At 38.9% G+C, this 27,137-nt stretch overlaps 1 protein-coding gene across 3 annotated transcripts in view; it reads left to right on the plus strand.

Annotated features, from left to right (window-relative positions):
- The window catches only part of STXBP4 (syntaxin binding protein 4), a 165,537-nt gene extending 138,684 nt beyond the window's left edge, over positions 1–26,853 (plus strand). For all 3 annotated transcript variants that reach the window (XM_039224324.1, XM_039224326.1, XM_039224325.1), the window contains 2 exons: positions 8,205–8,262; positions 26,525–26,853. In XM_039224324.1, the coding sequence (XP_039080255.1) occupies positions 8,205–8,262; positions 26,525–26,651 (185 nt within the window). In that variant the 3' untranslated portion in view covers positions 26,652–26,853. The remainder of the gene's footprint in view (positions 1–8,204; positions 8,263–26,524) is intronic.
- The last annotated feature ends 284 nt before the right edge of the window (positions 26,854–27,137 follow it).

The raw sequence follows: 27,137 nt of genomic DNA on the forward strand, positions 1-27,137 counted from the left end.
CAAATGTAAAATACTGAATTATTTCGTTATTTTTAGATTACAATCATCTCTCAGTATAATAGATTCCTTTTTCATAGTAAAATTAGCTAGCAGTTCTTTTAAAATCGGCACTGCGATTCAGACCTATGAATTAACTTGTACAATTTGTAAATCTAACATAAAATGTCTCTAAAATAGACTGCTTTGTGTTCACGCCTAAAAATTATTTCACTTTCTTTCAAAAGAGCATTTCTATGGGTAATAATGCGGAAACTGAGATGGGAGTTTTGTTTCCTCTTTTTTGTTATTGTTGTTCTTCAAAAAGTTAGGCAAAAGTATTATTTGACCATTTTGAAATATTGATCATTGGCAATGGCAATGAGCCCAGGAATTAAGGAAATGAGAGCAGTGTCGCAATGGTGAAAAGCATAAGCTGTAGCATCAGATTGCTTGGGTTCAAATTGTGACTGCACCATTGATTAGCAGTGTGACTATGGGTGAGCTATTTAACCTCTGCACCCTCAGTTTCCTCTTGTAAAATAAGGTTACTAATAGCATCTATTACACAGGGTTGTAATGAGCATACAATGAATTAAGTTTCTGAGATACTAGGAAGAACGTCAGGCACATAGAAAACTCTGCGTAAACATTTGACTAATACATAGTTTACTGTGAGGGCAATACTTCTCCACATCATTAGACTAGGCTGATATCAGTTTCATGTAATCACCTAATGGACAATGGTATTTCTATCCTTTGATTTTTGGAACTTTCCGTCTTTTAGGACTAAGGAGTTAAGAGATGGGTTCCACAGTGGTTATCTTGGAGCTGGCTAGTACTGGCTTGCAAGAATTTTGTGTGCTGACTGTCCAACATAGTCATGATTAAAAATCTAACTGTTTAAGCTGTAAATTAAGTGACATTGAAAGAAAAAATAATAAATACTCAAAACTCACCAGTTCCTAGTTATTTTCCTATAGTGACTATCATCTTTGTTCTTGAGGTTACTTTTTTAGTCAATGACATCACATTAGTAGCTTGAAATCCATTGTGGTAGGAGTATTTCTACTACAGAAATTATAACTGCTATAAAGATGGGCTCCCCTACCCACCAAGAGCTGGGTATTAAACATTTACCATGACAGCACTCAGTGCATGTTACCATGAGTGAAATAGAGATGATATAATTTCCAGTATTAAGAAAAGGATTGTAAAAACTATACCTACACCTTAATGGAGATTTCCCCTGTAGTTAATTTAAATACTTATTTTTTATATTAAGCATCTGTTACTCTATATTTCCAGAACCATAAGCTCTGAAGAATAAGGTTTTATTTTCATTACTATGCCTAATAATGGTCTTCTTTTTGTATACCACTGTATAGTTTATATTATCTAATACGAGGCTCATGACAACCCCTAGGCAAGACAACAACTATTATCACCACTACATACTGTAAATGAGAAAGTTGAGATTCCACAAGATTATTACTTTTCCGTGGTTATTCAACTTGTAATTGAAGAACATTACATATAGATTCGGATTTTCTGACTGCAAATCAAGTGAAAATTCCACTATGTGATGAATGTCATAGTCTTTAGGGACATCTTATTGTGAGTTAGAAATCTTTCTTTCTCCTTCTGTTTTCCCTTCTCTTACCCCTCCTCCCTCCCTCTCTCTCTATCTCTCCAATACATCAGATCCTAGAAGTAAAATGTATCTGAGCTTTTATAACAATTACACTAGCAAGTGTTTTTCTTATAATTTTTTTTATGTTATATTTATTTCTGAGAGAGAGAGAGACAGCGTGAGCAGGGGAGGGTCAGAAAGAGAGGGAGACACAGAATCTGAAACAGGCTCCAGGCCCTGAGCTAGCTGTCAGCACAGAGCCCGACGCCGGATTCGAACTCACGAACCGCAAGATCATGACCTGAGCTGAAATCGGACGCCCAACTGACTGGGCCACCCAGGCACCCCAGCAAGTGTTTTTCAAGTAAATGTGGCTCTGTTTGAGTTCTGTCTGAGACTGATGTTATTATCTTTATTTTATTCTCAGATGCTCATTCTCCAGTTTTCTACCCACCCAACTGCCAATGTCTATGTGTGCTGGCCACCACCTTTACTTTTCAGTTCTTTTGTCCACTGCCTTTTTTTCCCACTTCACTGTGGTCCTCCACTTTCCCCAAGAACCTTGGCCTCAGCAGATCGTGGTTCAAACTCCCTGTTCTCCCACTCAAACCTCCCACCTTTCCAGCTCATTACATGCTCTCTTGTCCTCAGTGAGACCTCCTATCTGTCTTCTCTATCCTTCAGCCTCCACAATACTTTTCACTTGTCTTCTCACTCAGTGTATAGTCCGAGGCCCATTGTTCTAGTCATTCTTATTCCTTCAGTTCACATGGCCTTCTGTCCTTGTTTCACACTATTTCACAAGACTCTGGGCCTCACTCACCCACCTCCTGCATAATGTACATAAGTAATGAGCATTGCCACAGGTTATACAACCATAATTCATTAGACTCCATTAGATCTTTTGCTGTATAATCATAATTATTTTAAAGTCCAGTATTTTATTTATCCCTGGATCTGGTGCTATTGGTAGTTTTATCTTTTGACAATGGATCTGTATTTTTCTCTTACTTTTTCCTAGGCATCTCATAATTTTGATTCAGTGTCACATACTGAATGTACAAAACCATAAATACTGGGATGAATATTATTTAAGCCCAGAAGTGAGCCTGTATCATCTCTGTCAGGCCATTAGTGTGCTGGGGCCGGGGGTCGGGGGGTAGTGATGGTGAAGGCTTCAGTCTCATTTGTAGGCAAGCTGAGTTCGCATTTGTTTCTGGAGTTAAACTGAGTTTAGAGTCCTCCAGTGGTTGTCTGCCACTCTCTTGTGCTTATGTAAGGTCCAAAATGCTGGAGGGGTTTTCTCAGTGTTCCTGCTCTGTCCTCAGCTGTCAGGCAGTAGGCTCTATGCACATCGCAGTGGATGTTTAATGTCTGCTCCCTTGTCCTACCCCATAAGTAAATGGTTGTTGCTTTTCACTCATTGCAAGGTTAGAGGTGAATGTGGGGGGGTGAGGGTTAGGGAGAGGCTCTTGGTTTTCCCATTCGAGTCTCTGGCTTAGCAGGAATTGTGCCCAAGTCACAGGGGAGGGACTTTCTCAGCCTTCCTATCCCTCCCCAGCAGCAAACAACACTGCCTCCTACTCAGTGCTCAAGTGGGTTTCCTGCCCCTCTCCTTGTGAAAGTCAGGCTCTGCTCTGTATCAGTGTAGGATTCTGGATTTGAAAGGTTTCCTGCCCTCACCCCTCCAGTGACTTAGTGCAGGCTTTCTATAGCATCCTGCCCCCTGCCCCCCGCCCCCCATCAGGATAAACCAAGTTTTCCCTGGGCAGGCACTGTGGATCTGACAATTTCTTACCCTTCCCTCAAGAACAGATGACTTCTGCTTCATGTCATTCAGTGTCCTGTCCAAGGTGCGGAGTGTCTCTTGCCTTTTCCCCAGCAGCAGCTGACTGACTGTTCATATCAGAGAGGGTCCAGGGCTCTGCAGGTTTTATGCCTGTCCACTATAGCAGGCGACCACTATCTGACACTCATGCAGGGCTCGGAATGTGGATGGAACACCTGCTCCACACTCAAAACTTTGTAGGTCCTGCATAAGCCTGCACCAGCCGAGGGCTTTCTCAGGTCTCCTGCCCACCCCCACTCTTTCTCGTAAGCAAGGAGCTGTTTAGGGAAAGCAGATTCTCCTTGTGTAGGGGTTCCCAGGAATACTACAAACTTATCATGCTGGCCTGTAATCAGGCCTCACAAATTTGCTATAATTTTAGACCTTTTCCTCTTGCCCACTCTGATGGCAACATCTCTTACTTTCCCAAGAGGGAAGAGTTCATGTGCCCCCTCTTTTCTCAGAGGGGCTCACCCCCCTTTGGAAGTCTGTTCACCTCAGGGTCAGCTCAGGTGAGGAATTCAGCCTCTGAGGGACTCAGAAAAAATTATTATATTTTTTAGTTTGGGCAGCTTTTCCCCGCATATGGTGGGAGCAACATTCTTTGCAGTTTTCCTCATCTTAATGAGAAGCAGATCTCCTGCTTCTTTTTTAAGAAACGTTCAAACAATTTTAACATGCCCTGCAAAACCCTGCACGGTCCTATTTGCTTATCTGTCCAGCCAAATCTTGTCTCACTCTCCCCTCCTTCATTCACTACGCTCCAGCAACAGGGATCTCTCAGTTCCTCAGAGGTGCCAGGTTTTTCCCATTCCCCAGAGCCTTTGCACACACCGTTTGCTTAGCCTGGAGTGTTCTTCTCCATGTCCATACCTCCTGAACTCCAGCTCCTCCAGAGATCCTTTCTTTCTCCCACACCCCTTACCCAAATTGGTACATAAATTACGTCCTCATTCTTTTTCACAGATGGACAAATGGTCTTGAGTCAGTCCCCAAGGGTGGTTAGACTATTTCCAGTCCTTTTTTTTTTTTAAACAATTAATAATCTTGTACATAAAGCCTATCTGGGCTAAATTCCTAGAAGAATTGCTGGATTAAGTGGTACATAGAGAGTCAGGATAGTGCTTAAGAGTCTGGGCTCTACTACCTGCCAGCTGTGTAACTTGGGCAAATGATTTCACCTTTCTGTGCCTCAGTTTCCTCATTTGCAAATGGGAATAATAGCAATGCCTCTCTTAAAATTGCCCTAAGAGGCTAGTACATGTAGAGTGCTTGGAGCAATGTCTAGCACATAACCACTCAATAAATATGTGCTGTTATTATTTTAGCATGTAAGATTTTACATAGATATTGACAAGTTCCCATAAGTATGTTATCGATTTATACTATCATCAGTACAAGAATGACTGTCTCTTCATACTCCTAACACAGTGTCTTATTAAACAACTTTTTAATCTTTGCTGACATTATATACATGGCATCTCATAAAAGTTTAATTTATATTTGTCTCATTAAGAGTGAAGTTAAGCGTATTTTCATGTGTTGAAGTGCATTTGTGTTTCCTGTGTCACGAATGGTTCACATGTTCCACAGATTTCTGTTTGTCATTGGCCTTGTTCCTAGTCATTTGTAGTTCTTTGTGTGTTAGTAACTGTAAGTTACTTTTCCACAGTATTCAACAATTTTCTACCATTGTACTTATTTCTGTTTTTAATGATGTCTTCATTTGTGATTATTTCTTAAAGCTCCATAGGTTCAAGATCAATGTTTATTTGTTCATGATCACATACTGAACACAAAGTAAAATACTGAACATATAATAAATGATCGATAAATATTTGATGAATGGGCCCAGTGTAACAAAGAGAATCTTGTTACCTAAATAGATTGGAAAATTGGAAGGAAACTAGTTTGTATGAAAACACGATGAGTTTAGTTTTGGATATGTTGAGTCTTAGGCGAGAGCTAAATATGTATGATACTCTTTCTTTGGCAAGATACTCGTGAAGATTTTGGAGTCATCCCCATGAAGTGGTTGATTGGAAACAGATGATCTCTGATGGAAAGAATGTTATGTGAGGGTGCATAGATGAACACTTTCCAATCAGAAACCATGCCAAGTCGTTATAGTTGTCATAAAAGTTTTAAAACAGATATGAAATGAAAAATAGAAACATTATATATTTACAAGTATAAAGCAAATTGGGAAATGGAGAAAAAAATTAATGCCTTGGAATAATAATGATTATTAAAAAGTATTTAGATCATGTTATAATTTTGCCCAAATCACTTATTGTGAAGAAATGCAATCATTTACCAATGGAAAACTGAGGCCATCAGAAGCATACAAGCTTCTGGAAATCAAAAGTCCTCTTTTTGTATAAAGTAAGCTATTTGGTTTATCAATATTATGTTTTTCAGTTCATAATTAGACAGCAATTGTGTTTTCTGCTACTGAATGATCACTGAGAGATTGCTACTATCCATTTAGTCTCCAATTCTATTTTTCAGATTATAGTAGCTGCATGGAAAAGAAGAAACCATTCACTCTTCTAAAAAGAAATGGTTATTTTTTCAAAACAGAGAGTTTATCCTAAAATAAACTGTATGTATTATTTAACCCACAGGAATATCTTTATGACTACAGTCATTCAATAACCATATTGACTAAAATGAATATGGACTAGTACTTTTAATAAATCTGTTGTGAGGTTATAGTCCTTGTTTAATAATTGGAACAAAATAATCAGGGAAGGAATCCTATTCTGATAGGGAATGTGTGGTACTCCAGTGTCAATCTTGATTTTTAAATGATGTTGTGGGTTAAAAGACACTAAAGTATACATTTTTATTCTCCTTTTCATGAAAAAAAATCTGTGACTTCAAAACTAGAGGTATGGATTTAAGCGTTGGACAAACAAATCATTTGAACAAAATCTGAGTCACATTAGAATGACTTTTTACTTTTAGCTGCCTTTGCCTTACTGACCAAATATTCTGATATTTCTGAGCCTTTATCAAGGCTCTTATGTACAGTCATGACATTCTTCCCTGCAGGCCAGGTGGCTGTGAATGATCAATAAAGTGACCTGTAACAAAAATGCAGAAGGTATGAAAAAAGAAAATAAATCTACTTGAACCGCTGCAGCATCACTGTGTTACAACCTGTCTGGCTGGGCGTGTGCTACTGGCAGGGACAGACACAGTGTCACTTCAAGGGGCTTGTAAGAAGCTAGTCATTTGCTTTATGCTGAATTCCCAGAAGTGCCTATTTTCTACTTTAAGTAGGAATATTTATTCACTAAGAGATAAGAGAAACTCCTAGGCAGCCTGAGTTAATCTACAAAGGAAATAGTTGCAGAATTTTTAGCCAAGGTCTTATTTTATATCGCTTATATTAATGGACTGGAAATAGATATAATTTAATAAAGCTTGTTTTGTTTTTCTTAATTATAAAAACAAGATCCTCAGAACTATTCTCAAAGAATATTCTTGGGGCACTTGGGTAGCTCAGTCAGTTGGGTGTCTGACTGTTGGTTTTGGCTTATGATCTCATGGTTCGTGGGATTGAGCCCCATGTCAGGTTCTGTGCTGACAGCCCAGAGCCTGCTTGGGATTCTCTCTCTCCCTGTCTTTCTGCTCCTTCCCCGCTCATGCACATGTGTTCTCTCTCTCAAAACAAATAAATAGAATATTCTTGAAGAAATGGAGTAAGGTTTTATTTTATTCAAATACTTATTTCTTGTGCCTTTTTCCTCTGTCTCATGCTGAGACTTGGGGGTGAAACCTAATGGTTTGTTTTGATAGCTCAGCTACTTTCCAAAGAAGTAGGCTACCTGAGCCATGGAGTCTGTTCTTAAGCACATTCGCGTATATTATACCCATCAGCAGAGCCATCAAGCCAGGATCAAAGGACTGACCCACAAGATCAGTTAAAATCCTTAGCCTTATGCAGGGATGGATGCAGCCGAGGTATAAAACCATGGTGTTCTAGAGGGGTACCAGTCATAGCTGGAATATAAGACAATGTGGCTACCTCAACATGGGCCTGTTCTCTTGATATGATGAGGACACAAATGTGCTCGTTTACAGAAATACAGCCAAATAATTTCCCGCTTACTTCAATCTGCATTTCTTTATAGCTCACTAACTCAATTCCATTACAGAAATGAAAGCTAAGTTTAGCAAATTGTTCGGCCGTTTATGTTTAATGCACAAAATCTTAATTAACCAAATAAAATGCCGCAATCCATTGTAAATCACTCTGCTCAACTTTCAGACTTCACGAGGAATTTGGTCTTGTCCAGAAGCCACTTTCAAGCCCCTGCTGATCTGGCACTCACGCACCAATTCCCTGTGGAGCTGAGTGAAAGAATGTAAAGGGAGCCAATTTAGGAAACTTTGAGCCAGAATAGACAAGCAGGGGCCATCTTGTCCATCCTTCTGCCTTCAGGCAAAAATCATCCCCTGCACCAAAAATTTGTGCTTGAATCCTGCTGACAAAAATGCTCACCCCATGTAAATGACAAGTCATAACCAGTTAATGCAACTAAAGCAGATTGTTAACTGTTCGAGACTTATTTATTGTGTTCTAAAGATGCTGAGTAGGAAAGCTCATCTGAATTGTTTTAATTCCTCCCTTCTAGAAAATTATTTTGTATGAGAAATGTACTCAAATAATTGTAAAGATGTGGGAAGTTTGCATCCAGGAAATAAAGTTATCTTTATCATCTTATTAAATGTATTTTTGGTTTCCTTTCACTGTAGGTCTACCTTATGGGTGGGAGGAAGCTTACACAGCAGATGGAATCAAGTACTTCATCAAGTAAGTACAAGCATCTCAACCAAGTAAGCAATTTTCTTCACATCTGGAGAGAACCTGGAAGTTGCAGAATAATCAGCAAAACCAAGAAACCCTCTTGGAGGTTACAAAAATTAGTAACAAGAAATGAAGCCTCACCATTTTCATTTCATGTGATTTAAATGCTAATATCAGATATCATTTGTGGGGGGAGAAACCTTAGTAATTATTTCAAGGGAAACAGCAAAAAGTTGGAACAGGATCATAATTTGAACTTAAATGTTGGCTGCCTGATTTCACTTCTGGCTAAAAGTATCAATACTTATGAAAAGTTAATATCTAATGAAAAAATCAACTTTGTAGGTCTTAAAAGTTAACAGTGATATCAATAATAATCAGCATTTTTAATGCTCTGCAGTGTACACAGTTCATTCATTGTGCAAATATATTTTGAGCATTTGCTCTATGCCGAGCAATGTTCTGTGCCTTGGAGATATAGTAGTAAAATATACAGGCTAGTTCTCTGACATCACGGAATTTACACAGTAGTGAGGAGAGACAGACAGTAAATAACTAAAGAGATAAATGAGGCATAATATGAACAAACTCTATCTCAGAGGATTCTTAGAAAATCTTTTGCAGTATGTGTGCCTTATTTTCTGTTTTATGGATGGAGAACATAAGAGCTTAGAGCAGTTGCCCAAAAATCCACAGCTACTGAATTACCAAACCAGAACAGAATCAAAGTCTTTCCACTGCATGGTTGTCAGCAATAAAGACCTGTCTTTGAGAGCCTCAAGAGTAACACATGTCCTAGCTGCTCGACTGGTTAGCTTTACCCTGGACAGAGCAGTCTGATCTACTTCCACTCTGTCCTGGGCAGCTCCCTCCATGTCAGAAGTGGTGCTATGAGAACACAAAGGGGAATCCCAAAGACTCGTGACACCTGCAAGGCTCCCTTTATTGTCCTTTTTAGCAATTTATTCTTATTGTGCACTTGGGGAGGAAAAGGGAGGGATGCCCTTGATATCCTTTCAGATGTGCAAGTATTTTCCAAAGCAGTATTCAGATTTTGATTCTCAAGTTCTGTGACTTTACACAGGTTCCTATATCGCTTTTCACCTCGGTTTTCTCATCATAAAGTAAGGGAAGTATTGCCTACTTACCAAAGTTGTTAAATGTGAAGCTCCTTGCATAGGACTTTGAACACAGTAGATGCTGAGTAGTCATTATTAATTTACAGTATGGAGAAACCCATAATTATTGGTGGGGAAAACCATGAAGAGTCATATGACTGTTGAAAACATTGAGAACTCAAAAGTTTCATACTTAAAAAGATTTGAGGAAAAAACTAGGAATACATTTGGCAAAGCATTTTTATATGATGTACTTTTTTTCTTGTGGTCTCTAGCAAAAAGTAAATAATAAAGCAAAAGCATAGTTTATAATGTGTGGAGAAAGGGACATTTGGAATAGAGGACCCAGGAGTCCCATGCGCAGATTACATTTAACACCATACTGCTCACTGCCAGAATCCTATCTCTTCTGGAAGGAAAGTTGCCCCCTGCTATGCTGGGTTAACTATGTTCAGTTCCTGGAAGATTTGAATCATAGTACTTGTAGAGGTGGCAGGAAAATGAAAACCACATTCACGTTTGCATTTGGTTTCCTTCTCATATTTACTTTGTAATGATTAAGGGGAAAGATGTAGAGGAGAGGGAAATGAGCATTTACTGAGCACAACCTTATGATGCTCAGGAGTCAGGCATATGTTGGGTGAATTTTTCTAAGCATTGCATCATTTAATTCTCCCAGCAGTGCAGAGAGTAGACACCACTTGGCTCTTATTAGGATGCTATTATGGTGGTGGTGAGTTGCATCCTGTCTTTTCAGCCATGCCTGTCCCCTAGAAAGTCCCCAAAAAGAAATGCCTAATCAAAGGAAGGCAAACTAGCATTCTTTATTAACTGGGGTTCTGGTTCAAAGGCCTTTGAAAAAAATATCAGTAAATGAGTCTGGACCTTGTGGGTACTCCTTAGCCTCAGCCAGCTGTCAGTATATCCTAACTCAAAGCTGAGTGTCAGAGCCTAACTAGTACCATATTAGGGAAGGATACTAAGGACACAGTCACTGATAAAGACAAGGAGGAAGCAAGAGTGTTTTTCATTGCCTGGTACCTGGCTGGCTTAAGCCACTGTGCCTTGGAGACTGGAACAATAGTCTCTTGCTATAAGAATGAGTACATGCAAGGAGAGGAGGAAAGAAAGAGTAAACAAGCCATTTGACTGCCTTGAGATCTAACTTACAGTCCTATGGAAGGACCAGAAAGAGACACTACATTTATATAGTCTACTCCAGCATAGAAAATATGTTCCTTTAACCTGTCCTCTGGAAGCCCATTGATTCTCTTCCTTGATCTTAATCTTGATTTATAAAGAAAGCATTAAAGAGATGATAACATAGGATTTGTTTCCCAGAGGACAATGGTGGGTATCCATGTCTCACTATTAGAGTTGGAGAAACTATATGGAAAAGAGACTAACTTCATCAAGGCCACACAGTAGTAAAATTGAAGAACCATGGTACGTAAAGCAACCCCCCAACACACACACCCCCATGCTTTACCACCTCCACCTCCTTATTTTAATGTAGTATGTTTCCATGTGACAAGAAAGATATTTTAAACAGATCTGGATTTAGGGAGAGCTCTATACTTTATCCATTTTTTTAAATAGCAGGACAGAAACTTAGTTCAAGGAATAAGTAGTTATCTCTTGGATATTAGAAAGGTCAGGTAGTAAAGATATGAAAGCCTAACAATATGCCAGTTCTTCTTTTACCCAGCCTCGGAATGGGCTGCGTGCCATGAGTTAGGTTTTGCTGCTGTAAATTAACCCCTTTCAAGCACCAACATGTATTTTAGCTTAACTATTCGTGAAAGTTTTCCTAGTAAGTGTTACATATTTCCTTGCCTTTTTATATTGAGAAGGACTTGGGTCCAAATGCTGGTGTCTCCACAGAATAGCTGAATAATCTTAGATATGCTTACTTAAGCTCTCTGGTCTCTAATTCTCCATATTTATGGAATAGTAAGAATATTAGCACTTCATAGGGTTCTTGTCCAGGATAAATGAGCTTATGTACGTGAAAAACCTATCATAGCACCTGACCCAAGGTACATACCAGCAAAATTAGCCCTCCTCACTCCCTCCCCTCACTCTTAACATTTTGATGAGAGGTTATCCTAGCTCTTAGCTGCTGTGTGCCGATAGGTGATGTTGCCACATAAGTAATGGCTGCGTAAGCAGGCATCCATTGTATGTCTTCCTTGGAACTATTTATTTAGCTTTTTTGTTTTATTTGTTTAATCTTCATCCTCTCACTTACCCCAGCTAAAACTGTGAGCCTGGATAACCTTAGCTTTGGGGGTAAAAGTAGTTCATTTACCAGGTAAATGTACTTTGGAGGTAAGAAATAACAACTAATGAATTCAGGCCATTACCTCTCTCACCTTTACTTAAAAAGAACAGTTGGAAATCACCCTTCCAGAACACGAGAGGAGATGATGGTCTGTGTACATACATAGAGTCTCTTCCCTGAAACTGACACCTGTCACTGTCTTCCCCAAAATTCAGTTGTTACATCTGATGGAAGCCAAGCCTCAGGCAAAGGAATAACTGTCAGTGCTGTCCCAAGAATGCCCAGACAAATATAGTCCTCATTGAATATTCCTATCCCTCCACATGGCCACTGCACACTTATTAATATTTCGTAGTCATCTACTTAAGTTCTGATGTAAGAGAAGAAAGCGTTTTACCGGTAGATACAAATTTAATCAAATGGTGGCATTGCTAGAGCTGGTGTTTCATAAAACTAACAAACCTGTGTGTTTGTATATATGTGTGTGTTTTCTATATACCAATATATGTATGCAATATGCATATAGGCAGGACTTGCCCATTTAGGGTGTGTGTGTGTGTATGTGTACATATATATATGTACATATATATATGTACACACACACATGCATACCAGCACAGTTCAAAGAAAAACTTTTGATTTTCTCCTTAGAAAGTGTCAGCATTCTTAAATTTAACGACAAAATGCCAGATATCTTGATGGTGCTATGATAAAATTATCTGATTAACTTAACTATTCTTCTAGTCAATTTCTTCCCTTTGAAAGTTGTACACTATTATAGATTTATAGTAGTCCTTCGATATGATTCCACTTTAAAATATATTGTAGAATTGAACAAAATTATTATGTTGGGAGTTATGTTTGATAGTAAAGCTGAATGTAATTATTACAAATTAGACATTGCTGCCACATTGCCTTCATTGTATTCTTTTCTTTACGGGAAAATTCAGATTCACTGTAATCAGTGATTATAATTGTATTAATTCTCTATTGCTGTGTGATAAATTTCTCCCAAAGTTTTCACCTTAAAACAGCAAATATTTATTTTCTCACCCAGTTTCAGAGGGTCAGGAATCCAGGTGTGGTTTTACTGGATCATTGGCTCTTTCTTTCTGGGTTTCTCATGAAGTTGTGATCAAGTGATTAGCCAAGGCTAGGGACTGAAGAGTGCCTTATGGGCCTGGGATACTTGTTCCAAGCTCACACGGGTGGCTGTTGGCAGGAGGCTAGTTTCTCACCACAGCATGGACCTTTCTCCAAAGGGCTGCACACAAGGCAGCTGGCTTCACCCTAAACAAGAGACAAGAGAAAGAGTGAGAACAAGAGAAACATGAAGACAAAAGCTACAATGCCTTTATGGCCCATCTCAAAAGTGAGTGACACACCTTCACTCCTGCCATATGCTATCTGTCGCACAGACTCACCCTGGTACAGCGTAGAAGAGCATGAACGCCAGAAAGTGAGGATCATTGGGACCTGTCTTAGAGGAGCCTACCACAGTGCTATTTCACAATATAATGTATGTAAACATATATTTTATATGTGTGTAGTCTATATATCTATACAAATAATGCAGAAATCTCAGTATTAGACACTTGCTTCAAACATGAAATTACACTCTGTATAGTGATTAGTGATTTTTTTCAGTAGATGTAATCATTTGTTTTTAAAAGTTACTTATGCTTGACTTATAATTCTCCATGTATTCACTTGTGTTGATACGCCTTTAATGTGACATCTCTCCCAGGTTATAAAACCTTTGTCCATTACATAGGAAGTAGCATACTTTCCAGCATTATAAATGCCTATCAGTATAACATAGAAAGTCTATAATTTCTGAATAAAGCAAACGTTTCTGTCTGGAGCAGGGAAGGCAAATAGATTTCAACTCACTGTCTCAAGCATTGTTTTCTGAAAAATTCAGAGGCCATGTTCAACCTCAGTGATGTCTGATCAATTAGACATCTGCTGTGGGTGCAGGGGGCAAGAGGTATGGGGGCACATGCCACATCTTTGCAGTTTTGGGCCTTCTAGAGCACTTTGCTACCACAGGAACTCTGCCAGGATGAACAGTAAACAGTACAAAGGGTAGGGTATGTTGAAATAAACAATGACAATCTACCAAAAAAAAGTTCTTATGAGATAGTATTTAAAAGCTTTGCCTTAATGACTCCAAATGATAACTGACGTCTGGTAGACATGGCTTTCTTCATTTCTCTCCAGTCAGAAAAACTAATGTCCCTAAATGATTGTCTGATTTGAGGTAGGACATCCTATGAGGTTGTTCCCAGGTAGGAAAGAATATGGGTCCTAACATATATGAATAAGGCTTGCCATTGTCAGTCAACTGTATTAATTAAAGGCTCAAGTTACATCATGTCCTCTCATGTATAAAATAAATAGAAAGCACAAAGGAGGAAAATTTGAGGTTGTTTTCTTACCCCTTAACTGTTTAACAAGTAGAGCCTATGCTGGGTATTTCTAATATAATTAGAAATTAGAGAGATTGGAGGGGAGGGAAGAATGGATCATTTCTGGCTTGGAAATAAAAAGCTACTACTTTTGACTTTTCCTAAATCCTTGGCAGGCTATTTTAGCTCCACCTTAGTGGACACTGTCAGGAGCCCTCTCTCTGAAGACCTCATTAATTTGGCTGCTGTGATTCATTTTGGATGGGTTAAGAAATACCCATTCACAGACTTACTGTAAGTCTAAGGCCTCCTTGAGGTATCAGGGCAATTTCTATGTACCTAACTTCATTTTAGAGAAGGAGAGTGCATATAAGCCCCTCACCGTCTTCTGCCTGTGCATGAGAATCCTGAGCATTTCATTCTTAATGAGACTGTAATAAAGAACTCAAAAGATGAATTGAAGTAGGAAATATGGAACTTTTAAAATATTTTGTCCCTGAACACTTCTTAGCTATGAATTAATTGTACTGAAACCACTGGTTTGGATGTAAACATCTATATGACAGTGAGCTTAGAATATCCAGTAAGTAGTACAGTGCCTGGCATGTGTAGGCAGTAAATAAATATCAAAGGCATCAATACTGTCACTGGCAATTTGGGGATGCAGTTGGTGAGAAAAAAATATGGACCCTACTATCAGACAGACCCAGGTTCCTTTAGTGTTTATGTACCACTTGTGAGTATGACCTTGATATAATTGCTTTCAAGTGTCTGCACCCTCTTTACTCATTCAGAAACAAGGATAATAGTTGGGGCACCTGGGTGGCTCAGTCACTTAAGCGTTTGACTTTGGCTCAGGTCATGATCTCACAGTTCGTGAGTTCGACCCCAACATCCGGCTCTGTGTTGACAGCTCAGAGCCTGGAGCCTGCTTTGGATTCTGTGTCTCCCTCTCTCTCTGCCCCTCTCCCCCCAACACCAATAAATAAATATTTTTTAAAAACAAAGATAATAGCTTATGTCTCCTCAGATTGTTTTGAGAACTGAATAAAATAAGGGTGGTAAAGCCCCTGGCAGAGTACCTGGCATGTGGTGAACACTTAAGGGAAGTTAGTGCTCCCTCCCTTCCTTTATTTTATAGTATTGCTCTTTGGCAGTGGAGGGGCTGTACATGACAACTTTTGCACAGCTGCATAGAAACCACTAGCCAGACCTGCACCTATGCCATTCACTGGCCAGTCATAAGCCCTGTGAGAGGAGCCAAGAGGTTGAGTTGCTCAGGAGCCAGAGACAGCTAGCTCTGGATTTTCTTTCTTTTTTTTTTTTTTTTTAGTTTATTTCTAGGAGAGAGAGAGAGACAGCATGAGCAGAGAAGGGTCAGAGAGAGAGGGAGATACAGACTCTGAAATTGGCTCCAGGCTCTGAGCTGCCAGTCAGCACAAGAGCCTGACGCGGGGCTCGAACTCACGAACCATGAGATCATGACTTAAGTGAAAGTCGGACGCTTAACCGACTAAGCCACCCAGGCACCCCTGGATTTTCTATAAATATCTACGAAGGGTTGTAGCAATAGAAGTGCTGTATGAGCAACTATCATTTAAATGAAAGGCCAGCCAGCTGGCTTAGGTTATACAGGATGGCAAAGCCCACTGAAATGAATAAAGCATCCAGATCTAGACAGCCAGCATCAAACTCTCCCCCCCGCCAACATTAGATCAATGGCAGGTATAACTGAGGCATAAAGCATGATTTTTAGCATTTCATTAGGATATTGTAAGCAAATTTTCTGGGAATGCAAGACGTACCTTGGAAATGCATCACCTTTCTGGGGGATTATACTTTTATCAAGCCAAACATGGAATTCTCTCTGCCTCCCGTACCTTTTATTTAAATTTATTTAAATTAAATTATTTATTAACAAATAAATTTAAATATGTATACATATTATCTCTTAACACTATTGAGAGATAGTGTTTTTTGTCAAACACTTTCCCTTCCAAATTTGGTTCCTGTATTAGTTGGCTAGGACTGCCATGACTGAGTGGCTTAAACACAAGAAATTTTCTTACTCATAGTTCTGGAGGCCAGAAATCCAAGGTCAAGATGCCATCAGGATTGGTTTCTGGTGAGACCTTTCTCACTGGTATATAGACAGCTACCTTCTCACTGTGTCCTCACATAGGCTCTTGTCTCTGTGTGTACAGAGAGATCGAGCTCTGGTGTCTCTTCCTCTTCTTACAAGGACACCAGTCCCATTGGACTCAGGGCCCCACCTCCATGACCTCATCTAACTTTACCTCCCCAAAGGCTCTGTCTCCAAATACAACCACATTATGGATTAGGACTTCAATATATGAATTGAACGGGGTAGGGGCACAATTCAGTTCACAACAGTTGCTCCTTTCTTACAATACTTTCCATAAGATGTCCAGCACCTTCTTTTTCTTCATCCAATAATCTCCATTACAATGTAGTATATAACCTTCCTATACATGTACCAAGTTTTAGGCAAATTGGAAGAATTAATCCAAACCAGTGCCTTTTCCCTTATGCCTAATCTTTAGGGGATGAAGCAGTTAAGGGGAGGGAGAGTGTGGAAGGAGAATAATGGCTCCCCAATGATGTCTACATGTTAATCTCCGCAACCTTTGAATGAATACATTGGGTTATGTTAAAGGGGCGTAACGGTTACAGGTGGAATTAAGGCTGCTAATAGCCGATCTTAAAATGGCAGATTATCCTAGATTATCTAGGTGGGTCCAGTCTAATCACATGAATCCTTAACAATGGAAAAGAAAGGCAGAAGAAGAGGATCAGAGAAAGACATGTGACAGTGGTAGCAGGGACAGATAGTCTGTGTTGCTGGCTTTGAAGATGGGGGCCACGAACCACAGAACATGGGTAGCCTTTGAGCTGGAAAAGCAAGGAAACTGAGTCCCCTCTAGAGCCTCCAGGAAGGAATGCAGCCTTGCCAACACCTTGACATTAGCCCAGCAAGCGCCCTGTCAGACTTGTGAGCTACAGAACTGTAAGCTAGTGAATTTATGTTGTTCACAGCCACTAAATTTGTGGGCACCTGTTGCTGTACCAATGTAAAATGAATGCAGGGAGTCAGAGGTAGAGGGGAGAGGGTGATGGTTATGAGGGATCTAGAATGTGTCCGGGCATGGGTCTAGGGGACATATACATATTATCTCTTAACACTATTGAGGCAGGTGTGGCATGTTTTCTAGATTAGGAAACAGACTCAGAGTTTAAGTAAGTAACTGTTCCAGAAACACACAGTCACCCAGTTAGCACATGGGCGATCTGGAATTTCAAATGAGGTCTGCATAGTCTGTACGAAATAATAGTGACTGTGGTCTACATCCAAGCCCTAGGTCTGCTACCATGTGAATGTGGACAGGGTACTTGAACTACTTTAACCTCTATTTCTGCAACTGTAAAAGGTGCAGCAAAAAGTTAGCTTCATGAGATTTGTATGAAAAGCAAATTGGGAAATCAGTATCAAAGAACGTTGTAAAGTACAAAATGCTTATCTGATGTAGTCTTATCCAGCTGCTACATATCTAAACATCTGTATCACCGGGATGATCCAGGATATTGTGGGGGCTGAAGTATCTTCTTAAATCTTACCTAAAGTTTGTTAGTTAGCATCAGCATTAACCAGGTCTCTTTATGAAAAGTCTCCATCCTTCTGTTGGGTGTTAGATGCCTAGAAACCTGGCTTTGGCTGCATTCTGAATTATTTCAGAGGCTGAAAATTCCAGTGTAGTAAAATCACTTCAGTGGTTAGAGAATCGAGGGGTAGGGTGAGCTCTTAGCCAGACCACTTACCATTATGTTTGTCTTTGGTAGCATTATATACTCTACCAGTGTTATTAACACAAGATTTATTTAGTGAACAATGGTATTTGTTTGATGCAAATAATTATAACTGAAATCCTGGGATTTGAGTAAGTTTACACATAACTCTATTTAGCAAATTAACTCTAGTCAAAATTGTTTGAATCATCATAATGTTTCAGCTATTACCTACCACCAAATATATGAATAGACCTTTTCAAGTTAGTTGGATATTAGAATATGGGTGAAGAGAGTTCTTAGTCCTGGGTATTTGGTGACTTTTAGGCTATTTAAATAAATTGAACTCCTGATTCAATTAGGGTGAAGCAACTGCATTTTCACATCTAAAGATTGTTTTATCTGATGCTCAATTATAAATAAGCTAGCCTTACCACTTTGGGGCATTTTTTTCCTTGTGGTAAATATATCAGCGAAATGCCTGGTGAGTCGATGCATCAAACCTTTATTGACCATTTTTTTCTGAGCCTGACACCGATGCTGTAAACATGCATACAGCACTTCTCTGTCCTCTGGAAGTTAACAGCCTGGTGGGCAAAGACAGACATATTAAGAATCCATTTTCACTATGTGAAAAGTATAATAAGACTTCTGGGGAAGCAGGCTTCACACAAGTTCTTTTTATTCATACTTAATTAAAATATGAGTTTTGTGGCAAGTGCTTTAAGAAATGCTTTAGGCATACGATCTGTGATCAGTCATCACATCTTTAATTATCTCATCTTGTAAAACTGAAGAGCCCTTTTCAGGTGGTCATTCAATCCATCCCAGAACCACCATATATAGTGTTGTTGAAACCAACCCAGATAACAGAGCCTCAGAGAGAGAGTTTAACATAATGGCTAAATTCCCAGAAGTCAGATTTGGGTCTAGATCTTGGCTCTAACATGTTCCAGTTTTATGACCTGAAGTAAGTTATTTCACCTTTCTGGGTATTAGTTTCCTCATATATAAAATGAGGATGAGAAGTATAACTTTTTCTCTGCTTCAAAATAAACTACGGTTCTAAAAGACAGATAAATCCATTGATTCACGAGTCCAAGATGGCGACATTAGAAATAATTCGTATTGTAAACTTGATGAGGGAACTGTAAAGGTTGATCGTGTGTTTGGTATTTATCTCATAATTTTTTTTACTATAATTAAGGGTTTCTACTTTATAGAATCCACTCTCAAGTGGCTTTTGCACTTACGCATTATGGAGTCTATAATACTGATAGAACACTTTAAGACTTTACAGATGGGAACCTCTCCAAGTCCCATCCAGTTTTGTGATTTTTAGAATGCTCAGTTCTTCTGTAATAAAATATATGCATTCATATTTTTGTATTTTTAGTGTAGTCCATTTAACTTTGGTAGAAAAATATTAGAATAAGTATAAATTAGTTGAAATTTTATGTTTCAAATAACTTTAGTTTTTTTAAGGTTTCAAACTTGATAGTGGAGAAACACATACTTAATCAGATGTTTATTAAGTATGTAAACACATTACTAAATATTAAACACATACTTAATCAGATGTATCTTATTGGATATATAAAGTGAAATATCTGAACATTAAAAATTAAAGTAGCTTCTATATATCATGTACCTGGACTCAAAAGTGAGAATTTAAGGTGGAAAGAAACTTTGGCAGTGGTCTTGCAAACTTGTTTCTAATTAACTTCAGTTTAAATTAATCTATATTCTGGCAGTCTTTTTATAACTGATATATTTAAAGTAGCATGAAAAAAATACTTAATTGCCTGTCCTCTGTATTTTAGAAAGCCAACCTCTTCCATTTCCTGAAGTTGAACATGTATTTACTGGAGAAGTCCTGGCTTCATCTTGAGATACTCTCTTGAGAATATTTCAAGTGTCATTTAGAATGACACCAACTGCAGTAAGAAACCACCACCTTTCAGTAGCTTAATGCTCACATATCACTCAACGCAGAGCTTCCTGGCAGATGAATGGCTTTTCTTTTCTTTGGCTGGTGATTTTGGCACCCCAGCTCCTTCTAGCTCATGGCTCCATATCTTCTAGGTCCTCAGAGTCCTCTGAGTTCAGTTAGCAGATGAGGAGTCAGAGTAGAGAACAGAGAAGGCACTCTAGTTTCTTAAAAACCTGGCCCACAAGAGGTAAACATTTCTCTCATCTTCCATTGGCAAGAACTAGTCACATGCTCACATTAAGATGTAAGAGTAGCTGGGACAGGTGGTCTCTGTCTGGACAGCTGCCTCCTGGTGACAACTCTGTGATATGGAAGGGAGAACATAAAGTTTGGTGGACACTGCCAGAGGGTACATGAGAATGTACAGATATACAAACTCAAAATTTTGTGATTATTAGTATCTAATAGTCCAGTAAGCACCAGTGTCAGTAGAACATGTTCTTTGAAGCCTTCCGTACTTTTTAATCTGATCACAATGAAAAACAGCATCAATTTTTAAGAGTTGCCCAAAGCTGTAATCTGTGACTATAGAACAGTTTTTTGAAACATGTATCAGCTTTGGACCTGGGGTGTTTGGGCTCTATATGGTAATTGACAACAATCTAAGCCTGTGTATATGATTTTGAAAATATAACTTATATATTTCATATTTTTCTCAGGAATTTTCTTTTCAGTATTCATCTTCTCTAAGTCTAGTAATAGCATTTTTTCTAATATTATGCATAAATGATTTATTACTATAGCTTTAGATTCTCATAATAATAATAATGTGATATCTGAGATGTAAAGGGTTTTTTGTTTTGATTTGGTTTTAATTTTTTACTTTAGAGAAGTGTGAGCAGGAGGAGTGGGGCAGAGGGAGAGACAGAGAAAGAGAGAGAGAGAGAGTGTGTGTGTGTGTGTGTGTGTGTGTGCGTGCGGGAGCAGGGGGAGGGGCAGAGGGAGAGAGAGAATCTTAAACAGACTCTGAGCTCAGTGCAGAGCCCAACATGGGGCCCAATTCCACAACCATGGGATTATGATCTGAACCAGAATCAAGAGTCAGATGCTTAACTGACTGAGCCACCCACACACCCCAGAGGTTTTTTAATTAATTGGATTTTTAAATTTTCAAAAGATATCTGATATATTTTTTACATAAATTGACATAAATATGTAACAAAAATAAAATTTGTCTTGAAGACTCTAAAGATTTGGATGAGAGCCTGCTAATATTTAATCAGAGCCCCCACTGGATTTCCAAATACTCAATTATAAAACGCTGGAGGGGCACCTGGGTGGTTCAGTCGGTTGGGCAGCTGACTTGGCTCAGGTCATGATCTCACGGTTTGTGGGTTCGAGCCCCGCATTGGGCTCTGTGCTGACAGCTCAGTGCCTGGAGCCTGTTTCAGATTCTGTGTCTTCCTCTCTCTCTGACCTTCCCCTGCTCACACTGTCTCTCTCTCTCAGAAATAAATGAAACATTAAAAAACTTTTTTTAATGCTTGAAGTGTTCTGTGATATTTAAAAGCTTAATTAATGAGAAATATCCATTATGATTTTAGGGCTGTATTTCCAAAATTATGTAAGAGGGAAGTCCTTCTATGTCACTGGGAACAATTTATAATTTTCTCTTAAACGTGTTTTAGAATGGATTAGTTCATATTCCTCATTCCTAGTCATTCTCATAACCAGTGTCTGACAAGATTATATGCTGCCTCACCAAAGTTTGGTGACTTTTTAATTATTTTATTGACATGGTTCACTCCACCCTCCCCCTTTTTAAATTTGAGAGAGAGAGCATGAGCAAGAGGCAGAGGGAGAGAGAAAGAGAATCTTAAGCAAGATCCATGCTCAGCACAGAGCCCGACAAAGGGCTCAATCCCATGCCCCTGGGATGATGACTTGAGCCGAAATCAAGAGTCAGGCACTCAGCCAGCTAAGCCACCCAAGAACCCTGACATGGATCACTTTCTGTTCTTACCTTCTCATTTGTTTTCAATTGGGATTATTTTTTAAGTATAAGTCTTTTATTGTTATTACTACTTGCAATTTATGGCCAGTTGTAAAATTCGCCAGTGAGTCCAAGGTACTGGTACCAGAAACAGATTGAATTAACATACATTTATTTATTTGTCTTTATTTTCTCATTCATATGAATATTATATGCATGGGATTATCTCCCCACTCCCAAAAAAAAGACATTGCAAGTTAATTACTTTGGCTCATTATTTTGCAACCTTATCTTAAACATGATAAAATTATACATGCAGTGTTGCTAAATTCACAATGATATATAAATAGTGCCATTTACAGTGGAGTTTAACAAAAGAACCTTTTTCTTCATCACAGACGGTTATTAAGAATGAATTTCTTCAAAACTAGTGCACTTCTTGTCTTTAAACCACTTTTCTCTTAAAGGCTGTCCTAAATTTTTATTTTGAAAGAAAGCATTTTGCATGCTAGGAGGTAAGAAACATAAGGAGGGTAATTATAATGGGATTTAAATAATTCACTTACATTTCTTTGCCAATAAAATAAAGCATGTTCTCTTAGGGTTTTTTTAATAAGTTCTAAAATAATGTCTTTCAATTTACTAATATTATAAAAGAAAAAAAAAAACCCACAACACTGTCATCTTCCTAGATCAAATATTCCTGTTTTCCACCAACAGATTTGGCAATCATTCAGAAGCAAGTAGCATTATGCTTTTTGGATTTTCAGATATATCTGAACTGCTGTTGATTTCTCCCCAAATCAGGTCAGATGCACTGTCTGCAGGAACATTTGCCAGAGGTAGTGTGTGTTCAAATGGAAGATTTTTACATTCCATAGTCCTCATTTATTCTCCAGACTTCTAAATTTTTCATACTAAGTAGCAGTATCTCACTTTATGAACCATAGGGTCTTTATTAATTAAACAGAGTCAACAATGGCTGATTTAGTCTCTCTCTTCTCAGTCGAATTACCAGGCACACAAATCAGAGAGGAAATATCTCTAATACTAGAATGTTCTCCAAGCCAGTAAATCTGGGATTATCTCATCATACTGATTATATCAAAGCTCTTTAGTCACTATGCCCAGTAGGACATAAAATTGAATGGTATATACACAGATGGCCCCATTCCAGCATTATAGGAAGAGTTCCAAGTTTTTCTTGCAATAATCACAAAGTTCTAATTATCAAAAAACAAAACAAAACTAATCATGATCTTTTTCTGAATATCAACTCTTTGCCAGACACTTTACATGCATTACCTGTGTTTTAGAAGCATTGGTTCTGAATGTTTGTACAAAAGACCTAGGTGTGGGGCGCCGGGGTGGCTTAGTCGGTTAAGAGTCCGACTTTCGCTTAGGTCATGATCTCACGGTTCGTGGGTTTGAGCCCCGCGTCGGGCTCTGTGCTGACTGCCAGCTCAGAGCCTGGAGCCTGTTTCAGTCTGTGAGTCCCTCTCTCTCTGACCCTCCCCTGCTCACTCTGTCTCTCTCTCTCTCCTAGAAATAAATAAAACATTAAAAAAAAAAAAAAAAAGACCTAGGTGTGAAACACAAGCTTGAAGGATAGAAACCTTATTGATTTGTTGGCTGTTTTATTTTTTCTAGTGAATAGCCATCATAATTGCATGTTTGGTGTTTGGGTGTGTGTTTTTTAAACATATACGAAGAAGTCTATTGTGAACATAAGCTTAATCAATTAATACTTTAGGATGTAACTTTTGGATTTGGAAGAAGTTCAGATGTAGACTTGTTCATATAAAAGTGCTCAATAAAGTTTCCTGGCAAGGATGACTTTCTAGGGGAACTTTCTAATAGTCATCATTCAGAGGCTATAACTACATTTTCTCATTGGACATTTTGCCTTTGCTTCATCTAAGTGATAAATTTAATGGAATGTCCATTTATAGGCAGTTATAATAGTTGAAGCATGAGACTTATTTTTTCAGAAAGTTTAATAGGAGAGTATGCACCTGAACTCATTCCTCAGGTGGTTGTTCCTCTTTTCCCTCCTTCCCACACTCCCTAGTTTTGGGACATTATTGGGGAGGGAGGATTTATAATAATTTAGTCTCTTCACACTAACATATTATGAATGTTCATCATCCTATCAGAGTAAATATACCAAGATTTTTTAAATTAGCAAAACTGGGGGTGCCTGGGTGGCTCAGTCGGTTGGGCATCCAGCTTCGACTCATATCATGATCTTGTGGTTTGTGGGTTCGAGCCCCGCATCAGGCTCTGTGCTGACAGCCAGCTCGGAGCCTGGAGCCTGTTTCAGATTCTGTGTCTCCCTCTCTCTCTGACCCTCCCCTGCTCACGCTCTCTCTCTCTCTCTCTCTCTCTCAGAAATAAATAAAAAACATTAAAAAAATAAATTAGCAAAACTGTCACATCAAGTTTTTTCTTTTAGTTTTAAACAGGTGCTTTTTACAGAATGACGCGTCCTCATTTTACCTTACAGTGGCATTCTGGCCCTCTTCTGTTATACTCATTAGTATTTCTTTAAAGCCACTTTCAATTTAGACAGATTTCCAGCTTCCCCCAACCCCAAAGGCCTGGAAATGAAGTTAACCTGTGCAGAATCTAATGCTTCGGTAAGTTTAGTCTCCATAATAAGAAATTTCATTAAACCATTTTAAAGAGATAACAGTGATGTGGATTACTGTCAAGAGAATAATGATTCTTTGTACCACTTAACCACACTCTGAGCTTTTGAAATGATGAAGATGTTGGGCCTTGCCACCTTCACCTTGAGTCTCAAAGCAACTTAAATTTGTTTATGCCATCATGAAACTGTCAGCAATCTTCATGGAAAGGTAAATTTTAATATTCAGACTGAGGAGTTGAACAATTCGTATTGGGGTATATGCAGGGAATTTAGGACATAGGTCAAAAACTTCATTGACAATGAAACTGCCCATTTGTACTAAGTCCAACATTTTCAGTTATTGCCATCAAGAGCCAATAAAGTCTGTGCATTTAGGTGATAGTTCCCAAATTATGCTCTATGGAACACTGGCCCCACGTGTACTAACAGGGGCACGTTAGTTTGAGTAATACCACATACTGTTGGAGAGGCATAGAACATGTTAATATGTTTAAGATTTAGGGAAGTCCTACAGTTAAGAAACTTGTTTAGCTCTATTTAACCTAGTATATCTCAAACTTATTTGACCATGGAATTATCTTCTTCACATGATAGTTATTAGAAACCTTTTTAACATACTTTGGAAATGCTATTTTGTAATGTAGGAGATACTTTTAGATACCCCCCCCCATCTTATTTGATCATTTTAAGTGCCAGCCCTCAGATGGACTTGATCTAAGACATGGTACTACTTCCAAAGTTGAGTTTGGGTAGGATAGGGGTGGGGGAGATGGATATAAATGGATGAGGGTAGTAGGGCAATCCAGTGGTAGAAGAAGTGTCCAGGAAGAAGAAACAGATCATCCTAATTCCAGAAGCTGCCTGTTCACACTCAGGAGCTGGGCAGATAGTGGTGGATACAAGAGATTCATTCAGCCAGAGCTTGGAAACCAGGTCGGAAAGACACCATCCAGCAGGTAGAGGCATACTTTGTAATGTTGTTACACCATTCCCAGAACTCCCCGAATGCGCTCTATACCCGTTGTGCATCCTTCCTCACCTCTGCTTACGTTCTTCCCCTAAATGCCTACTCATTCGTTCTGAGCACATGTTAGACACCATATAAGTTCAGGCTCCTACCCTCATGGAGCTTCATATGCAGTAAGAAGGCCTGAAAATAAACAGGCACTTAAAATATAGTGTAATGAGAGATGAGATCAGGAGAACAGATTGGAGGAATTTTGAGGGAGATTTGGGGTTTTTTTTTTTTTGAGTCTATTTGTTTATTTTTGAGAGAGAGAGAGTGTGTGTGTGTCTGTGTGTGCGCGCACACGCATGCACACACACAAGTGGGGGAGGGGCAGAGAGGGAGACAGAGAATCCAAAGTGGGCTTCAGGCTCTGAGCTGTCAGCACAGAGCCCGGCGTGCGGCTCAAACCCTTGAACTGTGAGATCATGACCTAAGCCAAAGTCAGATGTTCAACCAACTAAGCCACCCAGGCGCCCCAGGGAGATTTGGTTCTTTAGAATTAGTATGAGTTAACTAAATAAACAAGAAGAGGGAGGAAGACTGTAGCAAAGAAAAAAGTAAAAAAGTATTATTGAGGCAGGTAAAAAAAAAAAATCAAGGTGTTTCATACCATAGAGTATGTATTTGATCCAAAAGGCGTTGGTTGGCACTGAATTTTTAGCAGGTGAGATCTCTTGGCTGGAGCAGCAATTGAATTAGAAAAGAACTAGAACAGAGGCAGAGAGACAAGCTATCTCAGTGACCTGGAGTATAGCCCTGGAAGAGGGGGGAAGTAAAAGATTCCACAGATGTTTCAGCAAGAGAATCCCAGGATTTGCTGACTGAATGTTAGGTAAGGGAAAACAAGGAGTCAAAGATGATGCATTCTCCTACATTGCTTTCTACCAAGGAAGAAAGAAACAAATAGGTTTTGTTGAACCTTAAAACATATCCAAGACTTTTTAAGACAATTGGATCGAGTTGCAACTGCTTCTCATCACCAGGAGCTGAAGTAGGGTGGAAGTGGTGTCACTGAGATCAGACGATCCTTTAGCTTGTAATTGCATTCCTTGTTCTTCCCCAGTCACGTAACACAGACGACATCCTGGATCCATCCCGTGATGAGTGCACTGAACCTGTCTTGCTCAGAGGAAAATGAAGAGGATTGTTCCAGAGAACTTCCTGATCGAAGAGTTGATGGTCTTCTGTAGGAAACAGAGCTCCATGGTCTTCTAACATCTCAGTCTACATGGATGAGTCCAACATGCAACACTCTAAAATAGGAGTAAAGCACACACACTACTTATTGAAGTTCTAAAATGGAGAACTTTTGTAACAATACTCTACTTTTGTAAAACTTTTTTTTTTACTTGTGATGAGCATTTTTTTTATTGAAGTGTAATTCATATAGAGTGTTATATTAGTTTCAGGTGTACAATATAGTGATTTAACAATTCTGTACATTACTCAGTGTTCATCATGATAAGTGTACCCTTAGTCCCCTATATTTCATCCATTCTCCCACCCACCCCCCACCTCTGGCAACTACCATCTTGCTCTCTGCATTTAAGAGTCTGCTTTTTTGTTTGTTCCTTTTGTTCTTTGTTCACTTGATTTCTTAAATTCTACATATGAGTAAGAGCATATGATGTGGTAAAACTTTTTGATATAAGTGTATACACTGACAAGATCAACTG

The sequence above is a fragment of the Hyaena hyaena genome, unplaced genomic scaffold, assembly GCF_003009895.1.
Source record: "Hyaena hyaena isolate Hyena2069 unplaced genomic scaffold, ASM300989v1 scaffold_1598, whole genome shotgun sequence".
Taxonomy (NCBI): domain Eukaryota; kingdom Metazoa; phylum Chordata; class Mammalia; order Carnivora; family Hyaenidae; genus Hyaena; species Hyaena hyaena.